We start from the raw sequence: 25533 nt of genomic DNA on the forward strand, positions 1-25533 counted from the left end.
AAAAAAATTGTTAAATATTTTTAATTAAATACAGCCTGTGGTGGGATTTTCCACTGTGAAATGAGGTTGGTGATAGAAGCTGCGCTTCCTGGATGAGTTTTGCAACCCCAAAAAATAAAAATAAATAAAAAGGTCACAGGAGAACTGATGAAAATGTGGCACCATGAGATGTTTCCATAAATACATTGTGATAAGAAAATAGTCACTTTCATCTTTTACATGTTTATTCACTATCACACTAAGTGCTCCCATTTCAAGGTACATGTCAATGGCTTGCTCTTACACTGTTGGTGGATATGAAACTTAGAAAGACGATTTATGATCTAGCGGGTGTGCCACAACTGTTCACTCATACCCCCCAAATAAAATAGAATACAACAAATCATAAAATAAAGAAAAACTGATGTCATGTGCAAGAACCCGTCTGAAGCCACAGAAGAAAGTGGTGAGGGTGTAGGAGGAAGGGCTCCCGTGAGAAGCTCTAGTCAGACACAGCTTTTGGGCTAGCTTGGCTTTATTTAGGAGGTGAATCTTTGAAATAACAAACAAGTTGAATGAATACAAATTCAACATTCATGGGGAATCAGGTTAATGAGACGTGGCTAGGAGGAAAGAACGAGGAGGTGGATTAGAGGAAAAACCCAATATCTACTGGTTTAACTGTGAGGATGTTTTGTTTCACGGGGATTCCAGCTGGGCTCTGGAATACTGAGACACCACTAAGGCTCTTTTACGGCTAGAGGTTTTACTACTGAAATTAATCTTCAGTATACGTGCTCCTTTCCTCCAACACCCCGGTTCTCATAACCAAACAGCAACTGGATCCCGAACACGCATACAGGTATTCTTTAGTCGACTTGCTGGGGCTATGTACAGTCAGGCACAGGTTTACAAATAAACCACAGGCCCAGAAATTAAACCGATTGATCCAGTAGAGCCCAACCACCCACTTAGAACCCCCTCTTCTCCTGCATCTCCCCCCAGCTGTGGCTGGCTCAGCGGATGGTGTATCTGACATAGGGCACTTCCACGTCTTCATCTGACAAGTCGTTACAGCAAAGCTCAAACACCAGGGCCTTCACGTGTTTGCCCAGCTTCTTTTTGGACACCTTTGTCACAATCTCAGTCATCCTGCAAAATACATAAAACACGACAGAGACCTGAGTTTAAATATCACGAGGAAACTTATGCACCATGAGCAGGAGAAGTGCAGGGGAACTCACGGTAGGTCCAGTCTCTCTTTAAGTTTGGCAGCAGGCATGAAAAATGAGTAGAGCATGGACACTCCCTGAGAAAGCATGGTGATCTCCAACTTATGCTCGTTCTGGAAAATATGAAAGGACAATCATTAAACTTTTTCAGAAATCAAAATAAAAAAGAGGCAACATGAAAAACTAAAACATACTTTAAAGTAGTCCAAAAACTGTCGGAGTGTCATTTCTTCCCCGTTAGGCTGCAGCCCTGTGACCTCAAAGCGATCCCAGAGCGTCCAGTCGATCTCGTAGTACTGTTAAAAAAGACACAGGTCATCAGGAGCTGCTTGAAATTTCAACACAAACATTTAGACGTTCATAATTTCTGCAATGAATGAAGAGCAGGCTTGTTAAGTTAATCAGTTTCTCCTCAGCACACACTGATACCATCAGCGTGAGAAGGTGAGTTGCACTCATGTACACCCAGACAGACGTCGTGCACCTGCCTGGTGCATCAGTATTAGCATGGCTGGATCATCACCGGAGTCCTAACTTCCCAACACTTTAAAAGAAAGCACAGCAGGTGCACTCACCTTATGTTTGGGAGCAGCGATGGGCTCAGAGAAGCCGAAGAAAGGCAGAGCCAGGTTCATGAACCCGTTTTTGTATGACTCCAGCTTTTTGTGACCTTGGACAATCTTGATGAGCTCCAAGCACACCAGGCCGACCACCGCGGATGTGGTGGTGGCAATAGCAGGAATGATTTTGCCAGCAATCAGTTTGCTCTGGAAGCAGCAGAAGAGATTAGATTAAGGATAAGAAGATAGTTTATAGGGAGAGTGGAGTTTAAACTGCATCAGCCGCTCCTCACCTTGTGTCTGTCAGCAGGTGGAATGTCGTAGTTCTCTGCCCTCAGGTTAGAGGCTGCTACAATGAAGTCCATGTGGAAATTTGTATCGTCGTCCTGTTAAAACAAACCCATGTTCATAAACTAGAGGTGCTGAAAAAAAATCGATTCAAGTCTGAATTGGGATTCTTATTTATAAAGATTCAGAATCGACCCCAAGAACTCAAATGTTTGGCATGTTACAGGTTTGAGATGCACTTTTGTCTGTTTTTTTTTTTAAATCTTTGTTAGGAGAGTTAGTACTCTGTTTACTTTTGTGGTCCCATAAATTGAGATGATTTCTTTTTGAATCTGCTGATAAGTGGGCACTTGAATGTAATTTTTCCATACTAATTAATTTGAGATATTTTCATATTTATTTTCTAAGTTGATAAGTGAGGGCTCAGGATTACTCATGTATTTATTTGAAGTTATTGATAAATGAGAGAACACATTTTCCTTTGTAAGAAATCTAAGGCACTTTTTTAAAACAGGTTGAGGATTCAAATGTTTCCACACATACTTGAAAAGTATTTGACCGTATTACTTTCAAAGCTACTGTCAGGTAACTAAAGATGTGTTATATTTTACAAGGTAAGCAAAAATAAATGTTGCCTTTTAGTCAAAAGATTGCTTCCGTTTACGGTTTTAGAATCACTTTAGTTTACCTTGTAAATTTGCATTTTTTGAGCATGACCAGTTTAAAGTAAAATAAAAATGTCCATAGCTTTAACTAACTTGTACCACAAAGTATTTAATCCTAGAACTGACACTCTTTGTTAGCATTGATTGTGAATTGGTTTAAATCGAGAATCGATTCTGAATCGAACAGACACCCAGAGAATCTAAATCGAATCAAATCTTGAGTTGCTCTAAGATTCATATCCCTATCATACACACACCGGAGCTGAAGGTAATGGCACTTATTCTGATGAGACATTGGCTCTGTTCACTCAGGGAGCCAATAATTACTGTCAATTGTTTTAATTTCCATTTTGAAAGAATCATAATCCTACAGATTAAGTCCTAATATTTTAATCTAATTAATCTGGTTAAAAACAGAACTCAAGACATCAGTAAAGGCAGGATTTGTTTACATAACTGTGACAGCAAAGGGATGCAAATATTTGTAACGTGCCAATAACAGTCTAAAACAACATTTGCATAACCGCTACAGCACACGTCTGAGTACAGAGCACCTTTAACAATAAACTCATTTAGAAGGAAACTTTATTTTAGACTTATTCTCACTTGTAAACCAAGCATTAAACCACACAATAAACAATCCCACTCTAAGCCCAAAGCAGAGAAACACAACGTACCTTTTCAAAGTCAATGGCATTGAGTTTGAACTGGAAAGCCTCAGGCAAAGGCAACTGGGACTTCAGTTCTTCCAGTTTGGAGTCATCTGTACATCGAGAGATTGATGGTTACGTCACTCCCAGATGAATGGTGTAGAGTCAGTGACTTTAAACTTTTCCACATTGGTCTTACCAACAGAGGAATTACTGTTTTGCAGCTCCTGATCAGACACGTGGATTTTTACGCCCGAGCGAGGAGAAAAAATCGGCACCTTAACATCCTGCAAGATCTTGACCACTCCGGCACGGTCGGTGCTGCCTGGCAGGCCGTACGTCTGAGCAAACAGGTTAGCTCCCGCCACGACGTAATCCATGTGAAGCTCCTAAGACCCAACACCATGAATTCTTGATGTGATACAGATATGCTGCAGAGTTATGTTCATTCCTGAAGATCACTAGAAAACACACTTACGTTGCTAGTGCTGAATTCTAAGGGGTGAGGACATCTCTTTGGGCCAGACCAGAAGGGGGCACCTGAGCTCGTGAGCTGGAAGAGATTATGGCTGTTAAGACACAACATTCTAAAATGTATACAATAAATACTGGTGAAGAATTGAGCTAAAAAGGCAGCTGATGTATTAACAATGGTTTATAACATATTAACTGTAGGTGAAGAGTGGCACAAGGTCCATCAGAGGATGGGGACAATCTGGACTCAAACTTCTAACTCAACTTTTCTCCGGCTACAGAAAAAAGTCTGAAGCTAATCCAGACATGACACCAGTATTTACCTGCTGTGGGGGGAAATTGTGCAGTAACTGACGAATGTTGTTGCTGTATTGGCACTGCCAGTGGTTGCGAGCCCAGGCGACGCAGTCAGCCCAGCTGTGGGGACAGTCTGTGACCAGGGTCTTGTACACGGCCTCCAGCACCTCCACAGGTTGAGCTCCAGGGAGTTTTAGAGTGCGCTCCATAAACTTAGGATCTCTGCAAGGTTTACAAGCATAACAGCGGTCATTTTGCATTTTCTCATGACTGTTTAACCAAAGTCAAATCTTACTAGCAGACCTTTTAGCTAATACTTTTAGATATGCTGCTCTGACCACAAACTCCAAAGACACTCAACATCACACAGTAGCTATAACCCAAAAAGTATGACAGACACTCCACAGAGGAAGTAACTTACGTGAGGTACTGCATAGCATTTTCTGGAGACTGTTTGAAAAGTCCCTCGAACTCATCCCGGGCCCACTGAACAGAGAAGAAACAAAGATCAGCCACCAAGTCCACTCATGTTGGAGTTTGCATCATTGAGCTCCTGCTGACCTGCAGTGTGTGCTCGATGGCATTTGGGAAGTTTTTCAAAGTACAGATGGGGATGGACTTCTCAGGGGGGTCTTGGCTGGAGCTGTAGGACTCTGTGAGGAAGGGGATGACGACCTGGACATTGCCTTTGGTACCCAAAGTGCCTGACTCCAACAGGGGTTTACGGTAGTACACACACCTCCGATCCATGTACATGCCTTAGTGTAAGGAATACAAGCAAAGCAACGGAGGTGTAAACACAAACAAGCAGCTATAAAAAGATGGTTTGTAACAGAAAAAAAGCCAAACTGCATTCCTTCATCAGCGTGCGCATGTTTTAAGCAATTTAAAGTTCATCTTACGTGCATCAACATTGTCTAGTGCATTGGCGACGCCATCGAGGCTCTCAAAGAAGTCATCATCGTAGACCTTCTCCGTGTCGGGGCCCACTCGGTTCTGATGGCCTGTGATGTTGATGGAGGGGTTCATCTTCTTCACCGCTGCAGCAGCTGTGTCACTCTTCATTTTCTGTTGAAATATATAAAAACTAGATGTGAACGCAGCCAAGTCATCTATGAACTTCAGAATGTTATTTTAATAATGCAACATTTAGTAAATTCTAAAGAGGTAAAAGTAACAACACACCTTCCTGCTAGTGATGCATGATTGAGGAGTATTCATCAGCAGTTTAACTATTAACTGAACTAAAGCATCAAACAGAACACCAGGAGTTACTGTTGGCTGCAGAAACAACTCGATGATCCTTCAGACAAACAGACGTTTACTGAGCCAGATATTTAAAATGTTGACACATCAGTGCAGAACACCTGATGCCATTTTTCAGCAACCAGTTTCGTTTCTGTCCCTAACAGAATTGATGCATTTATGAAGACAGACTCCTACAGACAAACAGGTCCATGTCCTGCACTGCTGGACGCAGTTGGATTTCCTTGACCGAGCGCGTCTACAACTCCAGACATTTCAGGATGTGCTGTTCAGCCCGTTTTAAAGCATATTCTTTAGTGGAAAGACCCTGTTGATTTAATGTGACTACTGTGTGTGTGTGTGTGTGTGTATGTGGTGGTAGTAGTAGTAGTAACAGTGAGTAGTCCAACATAAAAAAACGGCAGCAGTCTGGATGTCTCTGATATTTTAATTTAAACAATTGCTAGCGCCCGTTTGGTGATGATTAATAAATAAACATCCAGACGTAGTGCATAAACGACTGACACCTGTTTGTGCTTTACATCTGAGCTACTGAGCAGTCGGTGATACTAACAGTAACATCTGAGGGTCTGAAGAGGAACTGTCTGTTGAGATTAGATTTCTCTATGGTGTCCATGTCGGTCACAATGACCTCGCCGTTCCCACTCGCCAGTCCAATCATGGCAAAGTTTTTCAGCAGCTCACAGCCGATGGCACCGGCTCCCACCTGGAAGGATTTCAGACAGAGGATGCAGTGAGTCAAGCTACAAGGGCCATTTCTCTACATACATACCTGCAGCATGCCCCCCCGGAAAAACATTGGACATTTTATATTTAAACGCATCAGTCTGGTGCATTTTTGGGGGGAAAGTAGTTACAGGCTGGCAGCTATGTATGATGAAGTATCTATACATGTTCATTATAATGACATATTTGAGTTAATGTTTTCCTGTCCTTTAATCCATTATGAACACAGACTACAGTGAAATCCACTAATGCATCCATGCTGCTCAGTACCAGAACTGCACTAGATACCAAAAGAACCAATCAGCTGGTAGGGCTCAATGATGAACGTGTGAGCTGCAGAACTTGAAAAACTACGTGACACAATTTAAGGAACAAAGTAGAATCCAGCTGCTGTTATTTATTTGTTGTTGGTGTTCATAGAAACTAAATATATCTGCAGGGCTTTAGGCCCAGGGCAGAGTTTTATACCTCAGACCAGCTTTAGATCATGACCCGTTATTAATAACATGTTCTTTACACCAATCTGAATATTCTGTAATGTTCACAGACATCCACACCGTAGAAATTAAATATAATCAATATTAAAATAAAAATTAATATAATTTTTTCATCAAGATTAGTTATCTGTTATACTTATTTACATTTGATGGTAATATGATTAATAATATTTAATCTCATCTTCCATCATTTGTGGGTTTAGTGCATTCCCTTAATATTAATTATAAAATTACAAATAACAGGTCACTAGTCTGGGCATAGACAGTGTTTCTAGGAACTAACGCTTGTTCAGCAGCTCACCTGTTCCACTGACAGGAGAAATCCTCTCATCAGCAGGTGATCAGCAGAGCGTCATGACTGAACACAGGCCCGAAAAAAACAAAGAGACAACTAAAAACACCGACCTCAGATCGGCCCACCGGGAATTTGGGTCCTGGTTCCGCTCATTACGTTAACTCTCATTGTGATATCAGAGCTTTATTGGCTCTGTTAGAATCCCAGCGCCTGGTGCGGGCGCAGTTTGTTTGTGCGCACCGTGGGAGCGAGCAATGAGCGCACGCGTTTTTGCAGCTTGGGCGGTGCAGAAACACGTTTCAACAATACCGGTGCGCGTTTCAATTAGAAACAGGAGAGAGCGAGAGACTACTAAACCCAAGCGAGCGCAATAAGAGATTTTGACTGAACTTTTTTCTGATTATTCCAACTGACAGATTTCCGTCGCCACGACGGAGAACTCAATTCCTGCTTTAACCCATGTAAGGCCAAAAAATACAAAATTATTATTAGTCTGTGTACTTTTAAAGTTACTGTAGTGCCACCGTTTTCAGACATTTTTAAAGGCACTTCCTGTTTAAAAGTCCCTATTGTGACTCACCAGGAAGTAGCGCTGGTTGGCTAGCATATCCTGAAGCTTTGTGCCAAACACGGCGATCTGCCCGTCATAACGACAGTTCCTCTAGAAAAGCAGAGACGTAAAAATAAAAAAAGGTTAACACCGAGGTTTTCCTCAGCAGTCGTGTGGTTTTGTCTTCAGTGAAAAACACTTTAATATTCTCTGAACACTGACAGGCGAGCACTCTTCCTCTGTGAGCATGACGTCGTCCCCTTCAGACAGACACTCCAGAGCATCAAAGTACAGCCACTGCATCACAGGCATAAATTTCCCCGTAGAGGCCTGACAGGACACAGAATGTAAAATATTTAACAAACTTATTTGTACTGATCACTTTGAACATTCAAGTCTGGTTAAAAGGTTTTGGATTTTTATTCTGCAGCTCTTAGTTTATGCATTTTCCTCCAACCTTCATCACTTCTTGTGCAGCCACGCCCCCGATGAAGGCATTGATAGGAGAAAGATCCCCGGCGGCGACATAAGCCATCTTCTTGATGAGCGCTTCGTTCAGCTGCTCCACTTTGGCAGAGCCCGTCTGAGCAGAGTTCACCTCCTTGGCCAAAGTCAGTAACTCTTCACCATCAGCCTGGAAAACACAAAGCTCAGCAATTTACCAATCTCACTAAATCAAATACACACTGGCACTGCCCATGCATTCTGCTGAGTTATCACCAGGGCTAGCCATTACAAAGGCTTCCAGGATAGCTCCTGTGGAGCCAGTCAATCAAAAATATACGTTAGATACTAAACCTCCAACTATGCAGTCGGACAGATACCTGGCTCCAAGGTGCCGGAAGGCGGCTGTGTTTCTTCTGGAATGCATGGATCGCCTGGAAGCCTGCATGAAGTTGTCCTGGATGGTCAAATTTAGCAAAATCTGTCAGCATGAACTCTGGCTCGGCCATGGAGGTGCAGATGGATTTCTGCAGAGGAAAAGTGATGGTTATGTGCTGATTAGTTGCAACATTAGAAATGACAGTGGCACCTCGAATGCCCTCTAACCACTTACAAAACTGATCTTCTTTGCCATCTTAACTTGGGTGACGATCCCTCCTCTGATGTAGTCGGAAAAGCCTGTCGTGTCACAGATGCTGAAGGTGTATGGACCCAGGACTTTGATTTCCACTGGCTGACACCCGTTGAGCTCTGTCATACCCTGCACCTCTGTGAAGGTGACGTGGTCTCCACTCTCAAACCCGTGACGAGCCTCATCCAGACATGTTACAACACCGGCGCTGTCCTAAAGACACAGATCAGCAACCTTCCTGTTAAAGTCAATCGTCTTTTATGTGACAAACATGAAAGGAACAAGCTAACCTTTGTGATCATGGAGATCATGGCACTAAGCGGCTGCTCTCCGTTGGTATCATATACTACCATCTCCTCCCCAAAGTCACAGAACAGTTGACTACAAGACGAAAGAAACAGAAAATAGTCTAACAACTGGCTTTGTACTGAAGTCAACAGAAAACATAAAAACAAGAGTGAGCTTTACCCAAATAGGCCGCGTGTGTCTGCAACAACCAGCTTGATTTCTTTAGTGTGACAAAACTCCCCCAAACGCTGTTGTTCATCTAGAGTTGAGTTAGTCAGCACCACCACCTTGGGGAAAACCATAGACACCAACATTAAAAAAAAATGCTCTTTTCTCACCAGGAAAATAAAGTCTTTATATTATATTGCAGGTTTACCTGGAACTTGGTAAGGTAGTCTTCAGTGAGCTCTCCGGTGTACGCAGTCACAGAAACGTAGTTGTTGAGTTCAGCCAAATGGGGCTGACTCACTTCTGCTCTGTTCTGCCCCAGATCCTCCTCCCGAATGTAAAACTAACCACAGACAAAATACAAGATGTCAGGAGGGACAAAAACACCAACAGCCCCATTTATGTGAACGAGATGAAAAGAGAAGTCTTAAGACGGGCGTACATTGTGCGACTTTTTCACTCGAAGCACTCCGCTTCAGCTCAAACTGTAAGACTTCCTCGCAGGGCAGATCTCACGAGTCATGCGCTCACACTGCACGACCCAGTTCTCGGATGCGACCTGACTGCTCACACTGTACGTCTGGTAGCAACACATCGGACCTAAAAATAGCCGTTTTTACTCAACACGTTACTTTTTTGTCTTGTTTTGCCTGTTGTCCTTCGGGAGTGCTGCAGGAGGACGCACAGCGATTTATGGGGTTTGGATGAGGAAAACGAAATAAAGAAAGTAAATCTGTGTTTTGTGATCAGTTTAATTTGACATGAACACGACTAACACGCTTTCTTGACAATCTTTGTGAGTAAAAAAAACGTGTAGAAATTAAAACGAACAGCGTGTGTTATTAGGGAAATAGCGGGGAGCGGTGTTGATGCAGGATTGCGCATGTGCCGTGAGCGGTTCTGATACATTTTGGGTCGCAGCTGCTCGCAGCGCCGCTTCAACAGTGCGATACCCTCACGAGGCACGAGCAAAATATTAAACACGCCAGAAGTCCGTGCGAGCTCACGATTGCTGATCGGCAGCTGGTCACGTGGTGTTAATCGCCTTTCGTAACCCCCTGTACACTACATGACGCTCGACGCAAAACTCGCCCTGATCTCGTGGATTCTCGCACGAGTGGAAAATCGGCTCAAAAAAGTGAAAAAGTCACACAGTGTACGCCCGGCTTAAGTTATTGCCAGAACCTCTCCAGCACTCCTCCCATCTGCAGCCTTTTCACCCAAACCTGCTCAGACATGTTGGTCTAACAATAAAGCAACTTAAACAACTAAACCACAGTAAACATGCACTCCACAAAAAAAAAAGAAAGTTATTTTCTAGTTTAGTGCGTGCTAGTTAGTATTGAAGATAATTTGTGTCACGATAGTAGAAAGCTTCACAGTTAATCTCTAAATATGTGTTTTATTGTGATACATAATCATAATTTCAAACATTAGAACATCTTAGCCATTAACTGTTAACTGATTAGCATCTTAAAGCATTTTAATGCAACAACATCAGTCATCAAGAGCCATCTACTTTTACCACTTTATTCCATCTATGAAAATGTGCGTGTTGAACAGGAAGTGACCAATCAATTAACAACAGAAATTAAGTGACCAAATCTTAACTCCCTTTTTTTTTTTCTTTTTTTTTTTTTACCATGTGGGCACCGGAACGAGCCCCCGCACCGTGAGAACAAACACTCTAGCTGAACTTCATCCGCGTATGTCACACGTCACGTGATCAGGAAGCAGAAGATCCATGTGGTAGATCGTTTTGGGCTACTGCTGTAAAAAAAAGTGAGGCGGATCGGAAAAGCTTCTGCCGATCACAATTCGACAACGGATTATGAAAGAACGGATAACGCTCGAAACGCGCGGATTCTTCCCGATGTAAAAAGTGAGCCTCTGCTTTGTTTTGGTGTTGACATCATCATAAAGCAGAACGTTCTGTGACTCTTCCCAAAAAAACACCCCAGAGAAAACGCTGAAAATTGCTGGCAGCGAAGGGCTTTTCTGATCAGGAAACAGCTGGCAGTTAATGAGTTAAAAGTTGGGAGAAAAAAATGCTTAAAGCTGCTCTGCTCTGGGTGGCTGCATGTTGGAGTAGCTCTGTTGACTATAAGCAAGTTTAGCCTTTTTTTGGACATTTTTTCTTCTAGTTTCTCAAGAAAAACCGTATTTTTTGGACATTTTACTTTTCTGTTTCTGGTGCTGTGAAGCTTAGAGGATTTTTACTGCCTTTTTTTTCCACTTTTTGAGCATTTGTTATGATGTGTAACCATGGCAACAAGCTGGTTTACAATTGGGAGCAGCTGATTAACATTGGAAGGGGGAAATAATACCTCAACTGAAGCCACAAATCCCAAATGAGCTAAAACGCAAGAAGCGTGGGCGCAGAGCGGGAGCAAAACGGAGACAAAGATGAAATTCAAACCATCTCTTCTATCGATCACAATGGGCAATGTGAGATCACTGGCCAACAAGATGGATGAACTCCAAGCTCTTTCAAGGACTCAGCCAGAGTTTCGGCAGTGCAGTGTTATGTGTTTCACTGAGACGTGACAGACTACGTTTACATGCAGCCAATATCCGGGTTATTATCGGGTTAAGGTCGGTATTCGGGTTTCTAAGTTGATCAGAATAACCAGTTTACAAGCATAAATAGAAAGAGTTACCCCCAACTTGCATAACCTGATTTAAATGCGGACGATGGGGTAGCGTCAGGACGTATGGACTACGTCCAGACCCAATATGCGTCATTTCCGGTTCTTCTTGTTCCGGTATCCGTGAAAACAACATGTTTCCCAGTTCGTAAGAGATAGCGACCGCGTTTGTTTGCGCTTTAGTTTCCTCGTCACTCCAAAAGTGTGGTGCTGTGCCGCGACTCGCCATGTTGCTCCCAACTTGTCGTTTACTTCCGGTGTTCTGGCGCATACAAGATGTCTCGCTACTCAAAAGACCAAGATTCCTTGCGAACAGAGCATGCGCAGAACACACGCTTTGATGGAGATATCCCGATATGCGTTTACACGACCAAACATTCGGGTTAGAAAAGGGTTACCCCAGGTGTAGTAACCAGGTTTTTAAAAACCCGGTTATGAGCATATCCGGGTTTTTGACGGTGTTTACATGGACCTGCGGAACCGGGTTATTGTGAATATTCGGGTTTTAAAAGGGTTACTGGCTGCATGTAAACGCACTCACAGAGAACTGAAGAGGAGCGGGAAAAGAAAAGGAGGGGGAGTGGCAGTGCTAGTCAACAACAGATGGTGCCATCCAGGTCATGTTTCAGTGAAATGTCTCTGTAGCCCAGATGTAGATCTCTTGGCAGTGAGTTGTCACCTATATTATTTGCCAAGAGAGTTCACCAGTGTTGTCTTGGCAACCGTTTATATTCCACCTTCAGCCATTGCTGAAAGTGCATGTGATGCCATCAGTTCAGTTGTCGCTAAGCTACAAACCCAGCACCCCAATGCATTTGTGGCTATATCTGGTGATTTTAATCATGCCTCGCTCTCTGCTACACTTCCAACATTTCAACAGTTTGTCAGCTGCTCCACCAGAGAAAACAAGACATTGGACTTGTGTGATGCAAATGTAAAGAATGCATACATGTCAAAAACAAGACCTCCTCTGGGACAATTCAATTCAATAATACTTTATTAATCCCAGAGGGAAATAAGAATAGAGAGAAATAAAGAGTTTCAGTACACACAATTTGGAGATCAGACATACATACATGACAAGAATTGGCGACTGTGGTCATTCGCAACCCGAGTCGCGCTACCGTAATAGATCAAGAGGGTTTATGAGGATAAAATCAGGGGGAGGGAAAAAAAAAGGCACTTCAGTGTTACCCTCACCTGAGAGGGTAGCTTTGCTATACAAAAAAAAACAAAAAAAAAAACACCTCAGACAGATATGCACACTAGGGCTGTTGCGGTAACCGCAAGAAGAAAATATCGCGATATTAAGAAACCCACCGCGCTGCAGGACGTGCCACCGCCATTACCGCACTTGATTAAATATCGCGACAGCGCATGCTGAGAGGTAAAGTCCGCGCTGATCGAGGAGATAGTACACATGGAAGATGGAGGGAGCGGTGTCAGTGCGTCAGCTGCAGCCCAGCCAGAGACCTTGGAGCAGGCAGTGCTGCCACCAGCGGCAAAGAAAAAAACGCTTGGAGACCTGCTGAAGTCACGGACAAGGACGTCTTCTGTAACCGCCCCGAAGAGAGTTAGAGCCGAGCTGGAGCTCACTCGCTACCTGCAGGAGGAACCCATTGACCATAATGAAAACCCTCTGACATGGTGGCGCAACAAACATGGGAGATTTCCATTGCTCTCCAAGGTCGCACGTAAGTACATGTGTATTTGCGCAACAAGCACACCATCCGAGAGGGTTTTTAGTGTCGCTGGAAATGTTGTCACCCCTCTCAGATCCTCTCTCAAACCGCATAAAGTTAACATGCTGGTTTTCCTTGCGCGTAACAAGGACATGACCGAGTTATAAGTTATTCTTGTGTGTGAAAGTGAAATGACAGTGCCTAGGACATCTCATTTTGTATACTTTAAACTACAAAACACAACGGGCACTTTTTTTATTTCTGTTATATGTTGCAGCCAAATTTGCATTTCAAAATTAAACCTCCTGAATGTTGTTTTTAAGTTCAGTCAGAAAATGCCGTAACTGCCCTTCGATCTGCATTCAATAAAGTGTTAAAAATGGCCATGTATTTTTTCTAACATTTTTTAAATATGTAAGCACAATGTTTCAAAGGAAATATTGCCATGAGTTTAGTAATCAACAAACAAATTTGCTAAGTACATAAATAAAAACGGGGTGCAATAATATCGCATACCGCAATATTGAGCTGCCCTGACTCACCGCAGGGGGAATTCCTCAACCGCGACAGCCCTAATGCACACACTTCAGACATTACACAACATAAGTGTCCACTAGGTAGGGTTGGGACTCTCCACACTTCAGTGCGTGCAGCCACATGGAGCAGCGCTTATCACCTCCATTTGGACAGGGGAGGGAGATAATGGGTTAGAGGGCACATGGACTCCTAGATACGGTTCCACGGCCTTCACCGGTCACAGTCCCGCCCAGGCTGGGAAAGGTATTAAGAGTTGCCTAGCAATGGCAGCATTCCACATTTGTTGGGGGGGGGGGGGGGGGGGGGGGGGGGGGGTAGGCTCAAGGGCACCAGATTCAGATAAGGATTGTTTTGGGGACAGACAGAGATAATTTCCTCTCTGCCTTAAGAGTTCTGTTGGTCATCAACCCCTCTAGATCCAATAATGGCATAATTAATCTATCCCAATCCGTGCAGATCCGTCCACAACTGTCCTTGATGGAATCCACCTTCTGTGTCAGAGCCTGAATCTCAGCCAAAGTTCCAAGCTTACTACTCACCTCGACAATTATGAGTTTGTGTGTTCACAGCGCGATGCATTCCATCCCTGAGATCCGGGATTGAGCCAATATTACTCAAAAGCTTGTTAATTTTCCGGTAAGCCAGGTAACTGCTCAGACCAAACAGCAGTAATCCTGACACCAAAACCATGAATATCCAGACATCTTCAGAATACTCTACAGACAGTTGAGAGGCATATCAGGTTCTACTGTTTCCAGGAGTCCATGATATAGCTAGCTGGCTCTGTCCCAGGGGGGCATCTGGGAGCCCCTTCTCATCGTTGAAATCGCGTTGAGTGACCAGCTGACCAGATCCATTTTTAATAATTTCCAGTTTCCAGAAAAAAATGCAGACGCGCCGTGCACACAAGACAGGACAAAGAGCCTTGGGATAAGATCAGATCACAATCTTGTTTTTCTCTGCTCAGAATACAAACCACTTGTTTAGAGGCAACCTGCGACAAGACAAACTGTGAGAAAATGGTCACAGGACGCTGAAGAAGCCCTGCAGGGTTGTTTTGAGACCACAGATTGGCCGACTCGCTGCCAAGGATATGAAGAGGACATCACTGCCATGACTGGATGTGTCACTGACTATATAAACTTCTGTGTGGACAACATCATACCCACCAGAACAGTGAGATGCTTTGCTAATAAACCCTGGATCACCAGTGAACTGAAGAATCTGCTAAATGAGAGAAAAAAAAGAGCCTTCAAGGAGGGAGACAGGGAATTATTTAGGAGTACACAGAAGCAACTGAAAAGATCAGAGACAGCAAGGAGGCATACAGGAAGAAGCTGGAGAACAAACTACAGAGGAACAATATCAGACATGTCTGGTCAGGGATGAAGAAGATCACAGGCTTCAAGCAGAGGAAGGATTGCACAGATGGCAGCCTGGACACAGCCAATGAGCTGAACAAGTTCTTCAATAGGTTCAGTTCAGGAACAAACCCAGCATCCTCCTCGCCTGTCCCCAGCCAATCAGACATCCCATCCTCCTCTGATCCAACATTTTCCTGTCACACGCCAGCTCTTTTGTCCTCTAACGCAGCCATGGACTCTTCTGGTTCTATAAATCTGTCTTCAACCAAGTCAGGAGATGCTGCTGCCCCATTTACCTCCCCCTCCCAGCTATCTGTCTGCAGCTCCTTTTTGCGCACATCTCGTTACTCGTGCAGCCTTCTTCTCTCTCTCAGCTACATAATGATGCTTTTTATTAACTGAATATGTGAGACTTCCACCAACAGCAAAAGGATCTCATGTTTTTGTGTTTTTTTTTATGTTCACAAGCACATTCCCTCTCACGGATTACTAAACTGCTGTTTTGAAAAGTTATCAGATTGTCTAAAAATAGGTTGTTTTTTAGTTTAGTATAACTCCGCTTTTACGTTGCCTATTAAAACATTTAAAAACTGGGGTGTAGTTTATAATCTCCTTTTTAAAGCTGAATTGAAACCGAAACTCAGGGAGGCGGAGTCTTGCTGCTACAGCTTCCCAAATCAGACCTGTTCAAAAGACGCAGATACGCGTCCATGGACCCCAGAGGGCTAATAAAACACAATTTAAATCACACTTTTTTTCTTAGGCCTATTAAAACCACACATATGATTTTGTTCATGTGGAAAGTTTATGTGGTCCAACAACTACCGGTAAACACATTCTGAACTTCAACACAGTGCATCAGCGCTTGAAGCGGCGCTGCGAGTAGCTGTGACCCCAAAAGTACCAGAACCGCTCACGGCGCATGCGCAATCATGCTTCAAGACTGCTCGCCCGCTATTTCCCTAATAACACACGCTGTTCGTTTTTATTTCTACACGTTTTTTTTTTACTCACAAAGATTGTCAAGAAAGCGTGTTTGTCGTGTTCATGTCAAATTAAACTGATCACAAAACACAGATTTACTTTCTTTATTTCGTTTTCCTCATCCAAACCCCATAAATCCCTGTGTCCTCCTGCAGCACTCCCGGTGTACGCCCGGCTTTAGTAGGAGGGAGACCCGCGATTATCGCTCATGTCTCATTGAAAATGAATGGAGGAGAGGCGAAGTTGCCTCCCGTGTGTCGAGCCCATTAGAAGAGCAGGAGCCGTCAGCGCACGCAATGAGGAAGTGCACGTGCGCTCTAAACCAGGTCTGAACCAGGACTAGACCAGTAAAGTGAAGCATGCTTTTGGCTGTTTATAATTTTCACAATGTCTGGTTTGCACTGATATGTTCCAAGTCCCGAGCCCGCGTTAAATACCAAAAAGACACCCGTAACTGAAGCTGCACCCTATAACACGGTGCGCCCTATGGTCGTGAAAATACGGTAGTTGATTTTAAACACACAAAGTACCCTGTCAATGCCAGAAGCTAAAGCACATATGTCAGACTCAAGGCCCGCGGGCCAGATGCGGCCCTCGGAGCATTTTTATGTGGCCCGCGAGATAAATATCAAAAATATATTAAAACTGGCCCGCTGGCCGATTTTACCGCACAGACTTCAACTCCCATGATGCTTTGCGGCGTCAGCGCAGAGCCGACGCGCCCCCTCCTTTGTGTTTTTTCCAGCGCCTGCTGCCGGGTGTGTGCAGCTCCGCTGTCTCGGACAAACTACACTCCTCTCACTCAGCGCCGAGTTTACTCAGCTACTTTCTGACGTTGAAGCCCAGAAACAGAGATTCTAGCCGCTCAGTAATGTGTTCACGACTGAAAGAGAAAGTTTTCCAACTAACGTCCAGATAGAGCTGATATAACTCCAGCGAACAGCGACACGCTCAAACCAGCACGGCTCTGTGGCTGCTGTTGTGTTTCCTCCCCGACACACAACGTGGTCAAGCTGCTCAGACATGTTCATCAGCACAAACCTATGTGAGCACCTGTTGTCATTATTATGATGAAGATGAACAAAACAACAGGAGTCTCCTCCTCAGCTCAGATCAACCCCATGATGCAGGTATCTGGCTGGAACAGGTGAGCATCACAGTAAACCAGTGGAGCGAACTGAGCGTTAAATATGTTGGTTTTATGCTCTTTTTCTGCTCCAAAACATGAAAGTTAACAGGTGAGATGTTGCATTTTCATTTAAGATAAAATTATTTTTTATTTTGTTGTTGGCCCGTGAGAAAAGATTTAACCTACAGTAAAAAAAAGGAAGTGGAAAGGCTGCAGATAGATGAATAGAATAGAAAATCCCTTTATTGTTCCTCAGTGGGGAAAGCTAGATGTCACAGCAGCGATAACACTTATTACAGGAGAAAAAAAGGAGAATAAAAATAAGAAAAATGAATAAACAAGAAAACATAAATCCTGAATAGATTTTAAAAATGCTGATTATACCACAAGTAGTGAATACCACTGATGCCTTTTATTTCAAACTGACTTGCTCGTGTGTAATTTGGTTATTCCACATTCAGTGTTAATGCAGAAATAAGTTTGTTTCCAAATTTAAAGGTTCAAAACTGCATATATGTTGATAAAGAAAATGTGCAAATTTGCCGTCACTTTTTCAAAAAATATTAAGTTTGGCCCTCGACTCCGTCCCAGAGTTTCATTTCGGCCCCGAGTGAGTTTGACACCCCTGAGCTAAAGATCAATCTCCACTCAGGCCTCCTGATGAATATCACCAGTCAGACTTTCTACAGGCTGGTCTCTAACGGGCGCCAGATTTCTAGGTTTAAACTGATTCAGTCCCCCCGGCTGCAATAGTGTCCTATCAGAGGCTTTGCATGTCCTCTGATTATCACCCAGGAAGAGGTCATCCACTAATAAATCTGGGACAGAGTGGGGGTTAGGGCTGGGCGATATGACGATTTTAGACCGTTTTACGATCTACACATCTGACGGTCTGTCATTTTTGAGAGACCGTTTTATGACGATTCACAGCTCTGCTGTTGAATTTCTGCCTCTGAATGAAAAGGGAACTTACCCCAGGCGAATGACACGCCTTTGTTTGACCCTTAACCAATCAGAGTGAGTCATAGTAATATATTAGTGCCCCGCTTGTTTTCACTTGTGAACAAACATGGCTTCGCCGCGGCTGAGCGACAACGAGGTTTTTGTTCCGAAGAGGAACGCAGGGTTTCCTTAGCGCGCGGCGCTAACAACTTAGCGACGTGACATGTCTCGGAGAAAGCGTAAAAACACGTTGGACGCTTCTTCTGAAGCAGGAAAATAACACCGCTTCTTAAGCAGAGCACGCCGCCGCCTCGGCTCGTTCACCCTCTGCCGAGCCGGTGTCGGTACCGGACTGAGCTCGGTCGCTGGAGCTGCCCCGTGACTGCCTGATGGAAAACCAGCGGGTTTCATCAGACTCGTAGTTTGTTTTTGCTGGGACCCCCTGTATTTTACCGCTCCCTCCTGCAGTCTTCCCCTATTAACATTTAAAATGATTCTGTAAACTCCGTGTATCAATAGAAACAATCTCTGCTTCTGCCAGCTGCAGTAAATGTAGTTTCCAAATAATAAGAGGTGCATTTATCTGTGTATCTCCTTTCATCCGCATTAGTGATATTTTCAGCACCAGAACAGTGAAGCAAAGAAAGAATCCTGAGTTTGTTAGTAATTTTATTTATTAGGTGCATCTAACCTGTGCTATTTTTCTCTGAAATGAGATAAAATCAGTGCTTCTATGGGTTGTCTCCAATCTGCACTGGAAAATTTTACTTTATTTAGAGACTTGTTGCAGAAAATATTCAGAATGCGCAGTTATTTGCTACCACAAGCGATCTCTGGTCCAGCCGCACATCAGAGCCGTATTTGAGCTTAACTATCCACTACATGAGCAACTGGGAGCTACATAGTATTTTGAACAAGTTAATGTTTGCACAATACGTTTGCAATTGACATGTTTGCATTTTAAATATGTTTACGATTTTAATTTATGTTAAGTTACTTGAAAAACGAGAAAAACTGATTTTTGTAATTGTCTCTCTCAGGGCTTTTATCATCTCTGGTGTGAGTTTAAAATATAAGTGTGTTAGCACTGTGCTGATTATCCCTAATATGAATAAATGTTTATTTATTCAATGTTTCTCTTCTTTAATACGCAATTGAAGTTATGCTATTCATGGATAAAAAATCGTGATAAAATCGAAATCGTGATAAAATATTGGAAAAATCGTGATATTCTATTTTTGCTATATCGCCCAGCCCTAGTGGGGGTTGCAGTTTTGTATTTGGAAGGCCATAATACAACAGATGCATGACTCATAATAGACAGCCCTGCAGAAGTTAGGAGCCTGGCCATCACTTCAAACTGATTCAAGTTTAACATCAAGAATAAAAAGGAGAATTTTCTCCACACACCTGTGAAGAGAGATCTCTCCATTCTGCGTCTCCCTGGTCGTGCACAGTAACACTTTTGACTCCACCCAGAATGACATTCTTGGCTATTTCAACTCCAAGACCTCTCATGCCAGAAACAAGGACACTGGAGTTCTGCATGCGCTTCATTGCATCATGGCCCAACACGTAGCTAAAGAAGAAGAAAGATGTGACAGTGTGAGCGTCCTGTCACACAGAGTAATAATAATAATAAAAAAAAAACAGATGTAGATTTGTTCAGCTTGACATCTCACAGCTGTCTGGAGTACAGGCCCTCATCGATCTCAGCATCATTGCCATTCTTAGCCATACCCTGTAAAGAGACAGCAGTTAGATTTGATGGTGCTTTATAAGCAATAGAACCGGTGTGTATCTGCACTTACGTTTGCAGGTGTGTGTGACAGATCAGTTCTGACAGAGTTAGAGGAGGAGCAGTGGGATCCCGTCTTCGTCTCTGTTCCTGACAAGCGACGCTTCTTGGACAGCGGGGAGCTGGACATCTGAATTCGCAAACACGACTTAAAAAAACCATCCAATTCAAGGCTTGATTCTTACAGTAAACAATTATTGGCAGTCATAACAAATCAAACCAAACTACAAAAGTCAAAATCTTAAGTCCTTGCATTTTAACGCCGTTTTCACAAAATGACAGAAAATCATTAAAAGGTTCTATTGTGACGCGTGTCTGAGCTGAGGAGAGAAGCAATTTAGCCCAGAGAGCAGCTGGGCTGGCTGCAGGCCAAACGCCAATCTGCTAGAAAAACGAGCCGTGCCTGAGTAAAGCAGTATTATATGTTCTTTTCACACGCAGGAACAGAGCTGGTTTGTTTAAGTCACTCTTACTGTTTGTTGCATGATTGTATACAGACCACCAGCAACGTTTCAATAAAAACAGCTGAATCATTAAAAGTTCACTGCGGTAAAGAAAGCCTTTAACACACCAATTCAGTGGTGTGGAGACAAGTACCACAGTGTGTTGCAACTATAATCAGTCCAAAGGACAGGCTTTTGTGTGTGCATAATATATATATATATATATATATATATATATATATATATATATATATATAGTGTGTGATTAAGACATTATTCTGGAAAAACTAACCGCAGTGGAAGTAAAGGGAAAAGGACCGCGGTCTGTGGATCACAGTGACCCTTACACTGAATGCTGACAGTCACAATTTCCGCATTAAATGCAGTTGACTTGTCTTTGTCCCTGAAGCCTTGATAGTCCACCAACTTTATAACGATAAACAACACAAGTCAAAACCCCCAGTCGTTCCAACAAGCTAGAAATAAACCACTGGAACACAAGAATGAAAGCATTCGGCGTGATACAGCAAAGCCACCTATAGATTCAAAACCTCATTAAAAGACATATCAGCTAGCGATTGATTTTGAAGCTTTGAATGTTTTAAGAAATAAAACAGCGGCTGTGGGTCCACAACACCTAAATAAAGCTCGTTAGGTTTGGAGCCTCTAATCAGGAAAGTGGTTTTGTGGGAGGACAGACGACATTAATAACTTAAAGGGAAGAAAACCGCAGGCTGCCAGCCCATCCATTAGCGGCTCGGCCTGGGCCTACAGTGCGGAACACAACTTTACAAGCTAGCAGCTGCGGCTACACAACCTGCTCGCAAACCGGAGCAACTGCTTCATTTGACAGCTAACTTCCACAGTTCTAACACGGACGTGACCCACGAACACGAACATACCATTTCACCTTATCGTGTAAACATCAGACTCCGTATAAATTCACGACCACCAACAACACCCGTGCTTCATTGATTTCAGTATTCTTACCAATATTCCTTCCCGGTCCCTTCCCTAAGCGAACCCGCTCCTCTCCCGCAGTGTGGTAACGTCGCTAACACCCGGTAACTGTAAACTCGACGAACGGTAGCAAGAAAAGAAAGCCGAGGTGGGATTAGGATGGGCTGCACTATAGTGTCGAGTCACTATGCCGTTAAGCCGAAAGCCTCTCCCGTGCTATTGCGTTGCTGCCGTTGAGACTGTAGACGGGAACAAAACCAAAATGGCAGCTAGGGAGAAAAGGGCGGGGGAACTGTGACGTCATGCCAAAAATATTCAACAAGGAAGGACTGGTAACTTCGGCAGGCCGTGGTACCATATAATCAAACCACAAGGGTAATTTGTTTTTAATAATAATTTAGATCCTCCTGGTCACAGTGATTGACTAGATAGAACCAAAACGATGATATCTAAAATAATGACGCTACTATTAAAATGTATTTGAAGATAAGATCTCAACTGCTATATTTCAGCACATTTTTAAGAGATTGTACTTTTCTTAAATGTTTGATTTTAGAAATTACATTGCCTTTGCATGTTTCAATTTTACATGTATTTTGGGGGGTTCAGCTTCAGAAAAGATCTTGTTTTTACAATTAACATCTTTTAAGTGCAAAATTGAAATATCACTAGAGTAAATTCACAATCAGATGTAAACAGTGTAATTCCTAACGACTTTTTAATGAGTTAACTTTAATGTGTGGCTTTAATAGCACAGCACAAACAAATCAAACATTTCTAAGAACAATAACTCTCCCAATAACTTAATACATCTAAAATACTGTAGAAAATTGTAAATGCAGTTTTGTTAGTCATTATTTCAATTATTTATTAAAGAAATGCAGCATATTGTCATTGCAGATGTAAAATCTTGTGAAGATTGTCAACATTATATTAGACATCTGGCTTTCTCCAGACAAAAGTCACAACTACCAACAACAGATTTTTTTAAATCTTTGAGTACACTAGGGCTGTCGCGGTAACCGCAAAAATGAAATATTGCAATATGAAGAAGCCCACCGCGCTGCATCATGGGCCACCGCGATTACTGAACTTGGTTCAACTCAATGATGCATGTTGAGAAGGATGGCTGCACTGGTATCAAAACGAAACGTTACTTCACTCCTTTGGGAGCACTTTGGTTTTCAGTACGTCAGCTGCTGCGCAGCCAGAGTCCTTGGCCGAGACAGAGCTGCCTCCAGCGGCAATAAATAAATAAATAAACGCTCGGAGACCTCCTGAAGTCCCGGAAGCACTGCTTCTGCAACCGTCCCGAAGAGAGTTTGAGCCGAGCTGGAGCTCACTCGCTACCTGCAGGAGGAATGCATTCACCCTAAAGAAACCCCCCTGACATGGTGGAGCAACAACCGGGAGAGATTCCCTTTGCTCGCCAGAGTCGCACGCAAGTACGTGTGTGTTAGTGCAACGAGCGCACCATCCGAGAGGGTTTTCAGTGTTGCTGGAAATGTTGCCACCCCTCTCAGATCCTCTCTCAAACCGTATATGGTTAACATGCTGGTTTTCCTTGTGGGTAACAAGGACGTGACCGAGCTATAAATCACCATCATTCGTGTGTGTGAAAGTGAAATGATAGTGTGCCCGCGCCCGGTACATGTAATTTTTTATGCTTGATTTTAAACAACTAAACAAAATGGGGACTTGTTTCTTATTTGTTAGATGCTGCAGCCAAATTTGCATTTAAAAGTTTAACCTTCTCCTGAATTTTGTTGTTTTTAAGTTCAGTCGGACTCCGACTGTCGGAGAAACAAACGTTACTGCGATCTGTGTTGTTACTGCCCTTTGATCTGCATTCGGTAAAGTGTTATTAAAGAAGGCACGGCAATTTTTAACCTTTTTTAAATGTGTAAACATTATGTTTAGATAGTACTGCAATAAAAAAAAGTACTGCAATAAAAAAGGGCTGCAATAATATCGCACACCGCAATATTAAGCAACCCTGAATCACCGCAGGGGGAATTCCTCAACTGCGACAGCCCTAGAGTACACCTCAGTAAGAGCTCTCTCTATATTCCAGTATTCCACGAAGTCCTTTAATTAAGTCTTAACTGATAAGCTGCACATATGTACATTAGTTTAAATGCTAACACAAGAGCTTTTCAGTAGGCTACTATTGTTTTTCTAAAGACAATACAATCCTACTTGATTCATTCTAAATGTAAAGAACACCCAGGTAGAGACAGCTCAGTACACATAAACGAGATATTATTTGTCTAAACATACACATCTGAAATGCTGATTGTGGATCAAGTGAAACTAACGTCAACTTTTCCATAGCTAGGGTAAATGAATGTTAAAAGTTTAACTATTATATGACACATTGACTTGCCACAAAATGCTCTGTTACACTTATTTGATTGGCTCTTTCTACATTCGCCCGCCCCTGCTACTAGAGGATGCATGCGTGCCTTGTATAACACTGTACAATGAACTACAGAAGCTCTAACAATTGTAAAAACTAGTTCATAATTCTAGAAACGAAACACTATAGAATATCTAACGCAGTTGAAGACAAAAGTACAATAAAACATATCCAAGGCAGCGCAAAAGACTGGATCAAAATCCAGCAAAATCTCATCTTTGTTTCTGTGACACTACATTGTAATGTCATCGTACTTAAGAAGCAGGCCTGCACAGAGCTAACACTTTGTATGCCAAAATATTATGAAAATGTAAATAAATCATTTAAAAATACAACTTCTATGAAAACACGTCCGCGTGGACATTTGTGAGCAAGAATAGACCATATATCTTACTGAAGAGTTGAATAATTATTACCAACTCTGACAGTGCTGCAGCCATGAATGAAACGGACACAACATTAGGTGCGCTGGTTGAAAGCTGAAGTGATGCTGAGCGTCAGGGCACTTTGGCTGAGGGTATGGGTGAGCATTCCTTGCAGATGAGTATTGGGGGAGGGGGTGCCCAGCAAATGACAAAGGCCCAGAAAAAGACTGGGCCGCATAATCTCGGGTACACGTGTCGCGGGGATCCCCAATTTCCATGTTCCGGTTACAAAATCATGGGGTAAAACAAAATCCCACCATTCTGATGCACCCAGCACAATTAGGTCAGGATTAACGGCTGCCTAACCTGACACGCTGAATTGACCACTAATGATGATTACCACCGAGATTCGTGCCATCGCAACGTAATCTCAAAAAACCCCATGAAATAACGTGTTCTGAGGACAAGTTAGCCAGAGTATGTCTCTCAAAATAGAATGCATCCAGTGTTGGCAGAAACTATAGCTGTGCGGCTACAATGTGTCACATAATATTGTGTGTCTCGTGCACATGAAACGTGTAACTGCTAATTTTACGTTAACAGTAACGTGACAGTTACTTGATAGCAACGGACAACTGCGCTGGTTGATGAAAAGATTCAATTCGCAAATGGTAATTGACGTTAACATCTATCAATAACACAGATCAAAAGACTGCGTAGTTGTTAGCTTGTGTACAGTTAGCTCTCAGGCTATCCAAGCACCCAACGACTTTTCCCCTTCTTGTGCCGCTATGTTAGCAACCCAGCTAACATTAGCTAACTAGCTGTGGCTAACATGATCGAGGCGAGAGCTTACACAAGTGTGCAGAACTTACCACATCCGATATTACTCGGCCTGATTTGTAATGTTAAAATCTGTCTAAGCGAGAAACCAAACAAACAATATGACAAATCAACACAGCCGCTGACGGCAAACTGAAAAGTATATCAGGCTGGCGGGCTCTGAGTGAGCTTTTTTCCACTGGACGTCTCTCTGCCCGGCTGCTCCGAGACCGCTTCACCTCATTCTATTTCAGTTGAAAGCAAAGCAAAGCAGCAACATGTGCACGTTACAGGCAGATCCAATACTCGTATCCAGAGGGTTCGCCCAAAGAAAGTATATTAGCTCATCCGTCGAATTGTGTTCAATGTTCCATACAAACAAGAGCACAAATATTTCATTTACACAGCTAATATATTTATTCAGGCGTAA

At 42.9% G+C, this 25533-nt stretch overlaps 1 protein-coding gene and 1 non-coding gene across 3 annotated transcripts; both read right to left on the bottom strand.

The window, feature by feature from the left end:
• Nucleotides 1-206: 206 nt before the first annotated feature.
• uba1 (ubiquitin-like modifier activating enzyme 1) lies at nt 207-25456 on the bottom strand. 2 transcript variants are annotated; one of them, XM_015967991.3, is made up of 25 exons: nt 25157-25456; nt 20108-20224; nt 19979-20037; nt 19707-19875; nt 9219-9353; nt 9023-9129; nt 8845-8935; nt 8537-8767; nt 8304-8450; nt 7937-8113; nt 7702-7809; nt 7510-7590; nt 5965-6117; nt 5048-5213; nt 4707-4903; nt 4567-4631; nt 4172-4367; nt 3853-3927; nt 3574-3763; nt 3402-3487; nt 2065-2157; nt 1787-1978; nt 1406-1507; nt 1224-1324; nt 207-1131 (listed from the first exon to the last, which is right to left on the bottom strand). In XM_015967991.3, exons 2-25 carry the CDS (start codon nt 20222-20224, stop codon nt 996-998), a joined length of 3174 nt encoding a protein of 1057 aa, XP_015823477.1. In that variant the 5' UTR covers nt 25157-25456; the 3' UTR covers nt 207-995. The 2 variants fall into 2 exon arrangements, with proteins under 2 accessions (XP_015823477.1, XP_070400706.1); XM_070544605.1 differs by lacking the exon at nt 25157-25456 and adding an exon at nt 21528-25118.
• On the bottom strand, nt 1619-1739 carry LOC129164847 (small nucleolar RNA U6-53/MBII-28). The gene has a single exon (XR_008564333.1). It is a non-coding gene; the product is annotated as a small nucleolar RNA U6-53/MBII-28 (small nucleolar RNA).
• Nucleotides 25457-25533: the final 77 nt, after the last annotated feature.

Source organism: Nothobranchius furzeri, chromosome 15 (assembly GCF_043380555.1).
Source record: "Nothobranchius furzeri strain GRZ-AD chromosome 15, NfurGRZ-RIMD1, whole genome shotgun sequence".
Lineage (NCBI taxonomy): Eukaryota > Metazoa > Chordata > Actinopteri > Cyprinodontiformes > Nothobranchiidae > Nothobranchius > Nothobranchius furzeri.

What these genes read in the sequence shown, in the direction of transcription:
- uba1 (XM_015967991.3), bottom strand. Translation starts at nt 20,224, where the DNA reads ATGTCCAGCTCCCCGCTGTCCAAGAAGCGTCGCTTGTCAGGAACAGAG. An exon ending in CAGAGGAAGAGTGCTCGCCT is followed by an intron (nt 7,591 to 7,701) that starts GTCAGTGTTCAG and finishes CTGCTTTTCTAG; the next exon opens with AGGAACTGTCGTTATGACGG. An exon ending in CCAACCAGCGCTACTTCCTG is followed by an intron (nt 6,118 to 7,509) that starts GTGAGTCACAAT and finishes AAATCCTTCCAG; the next exon opens with GTGGGAGCCGGTGCCATCGG.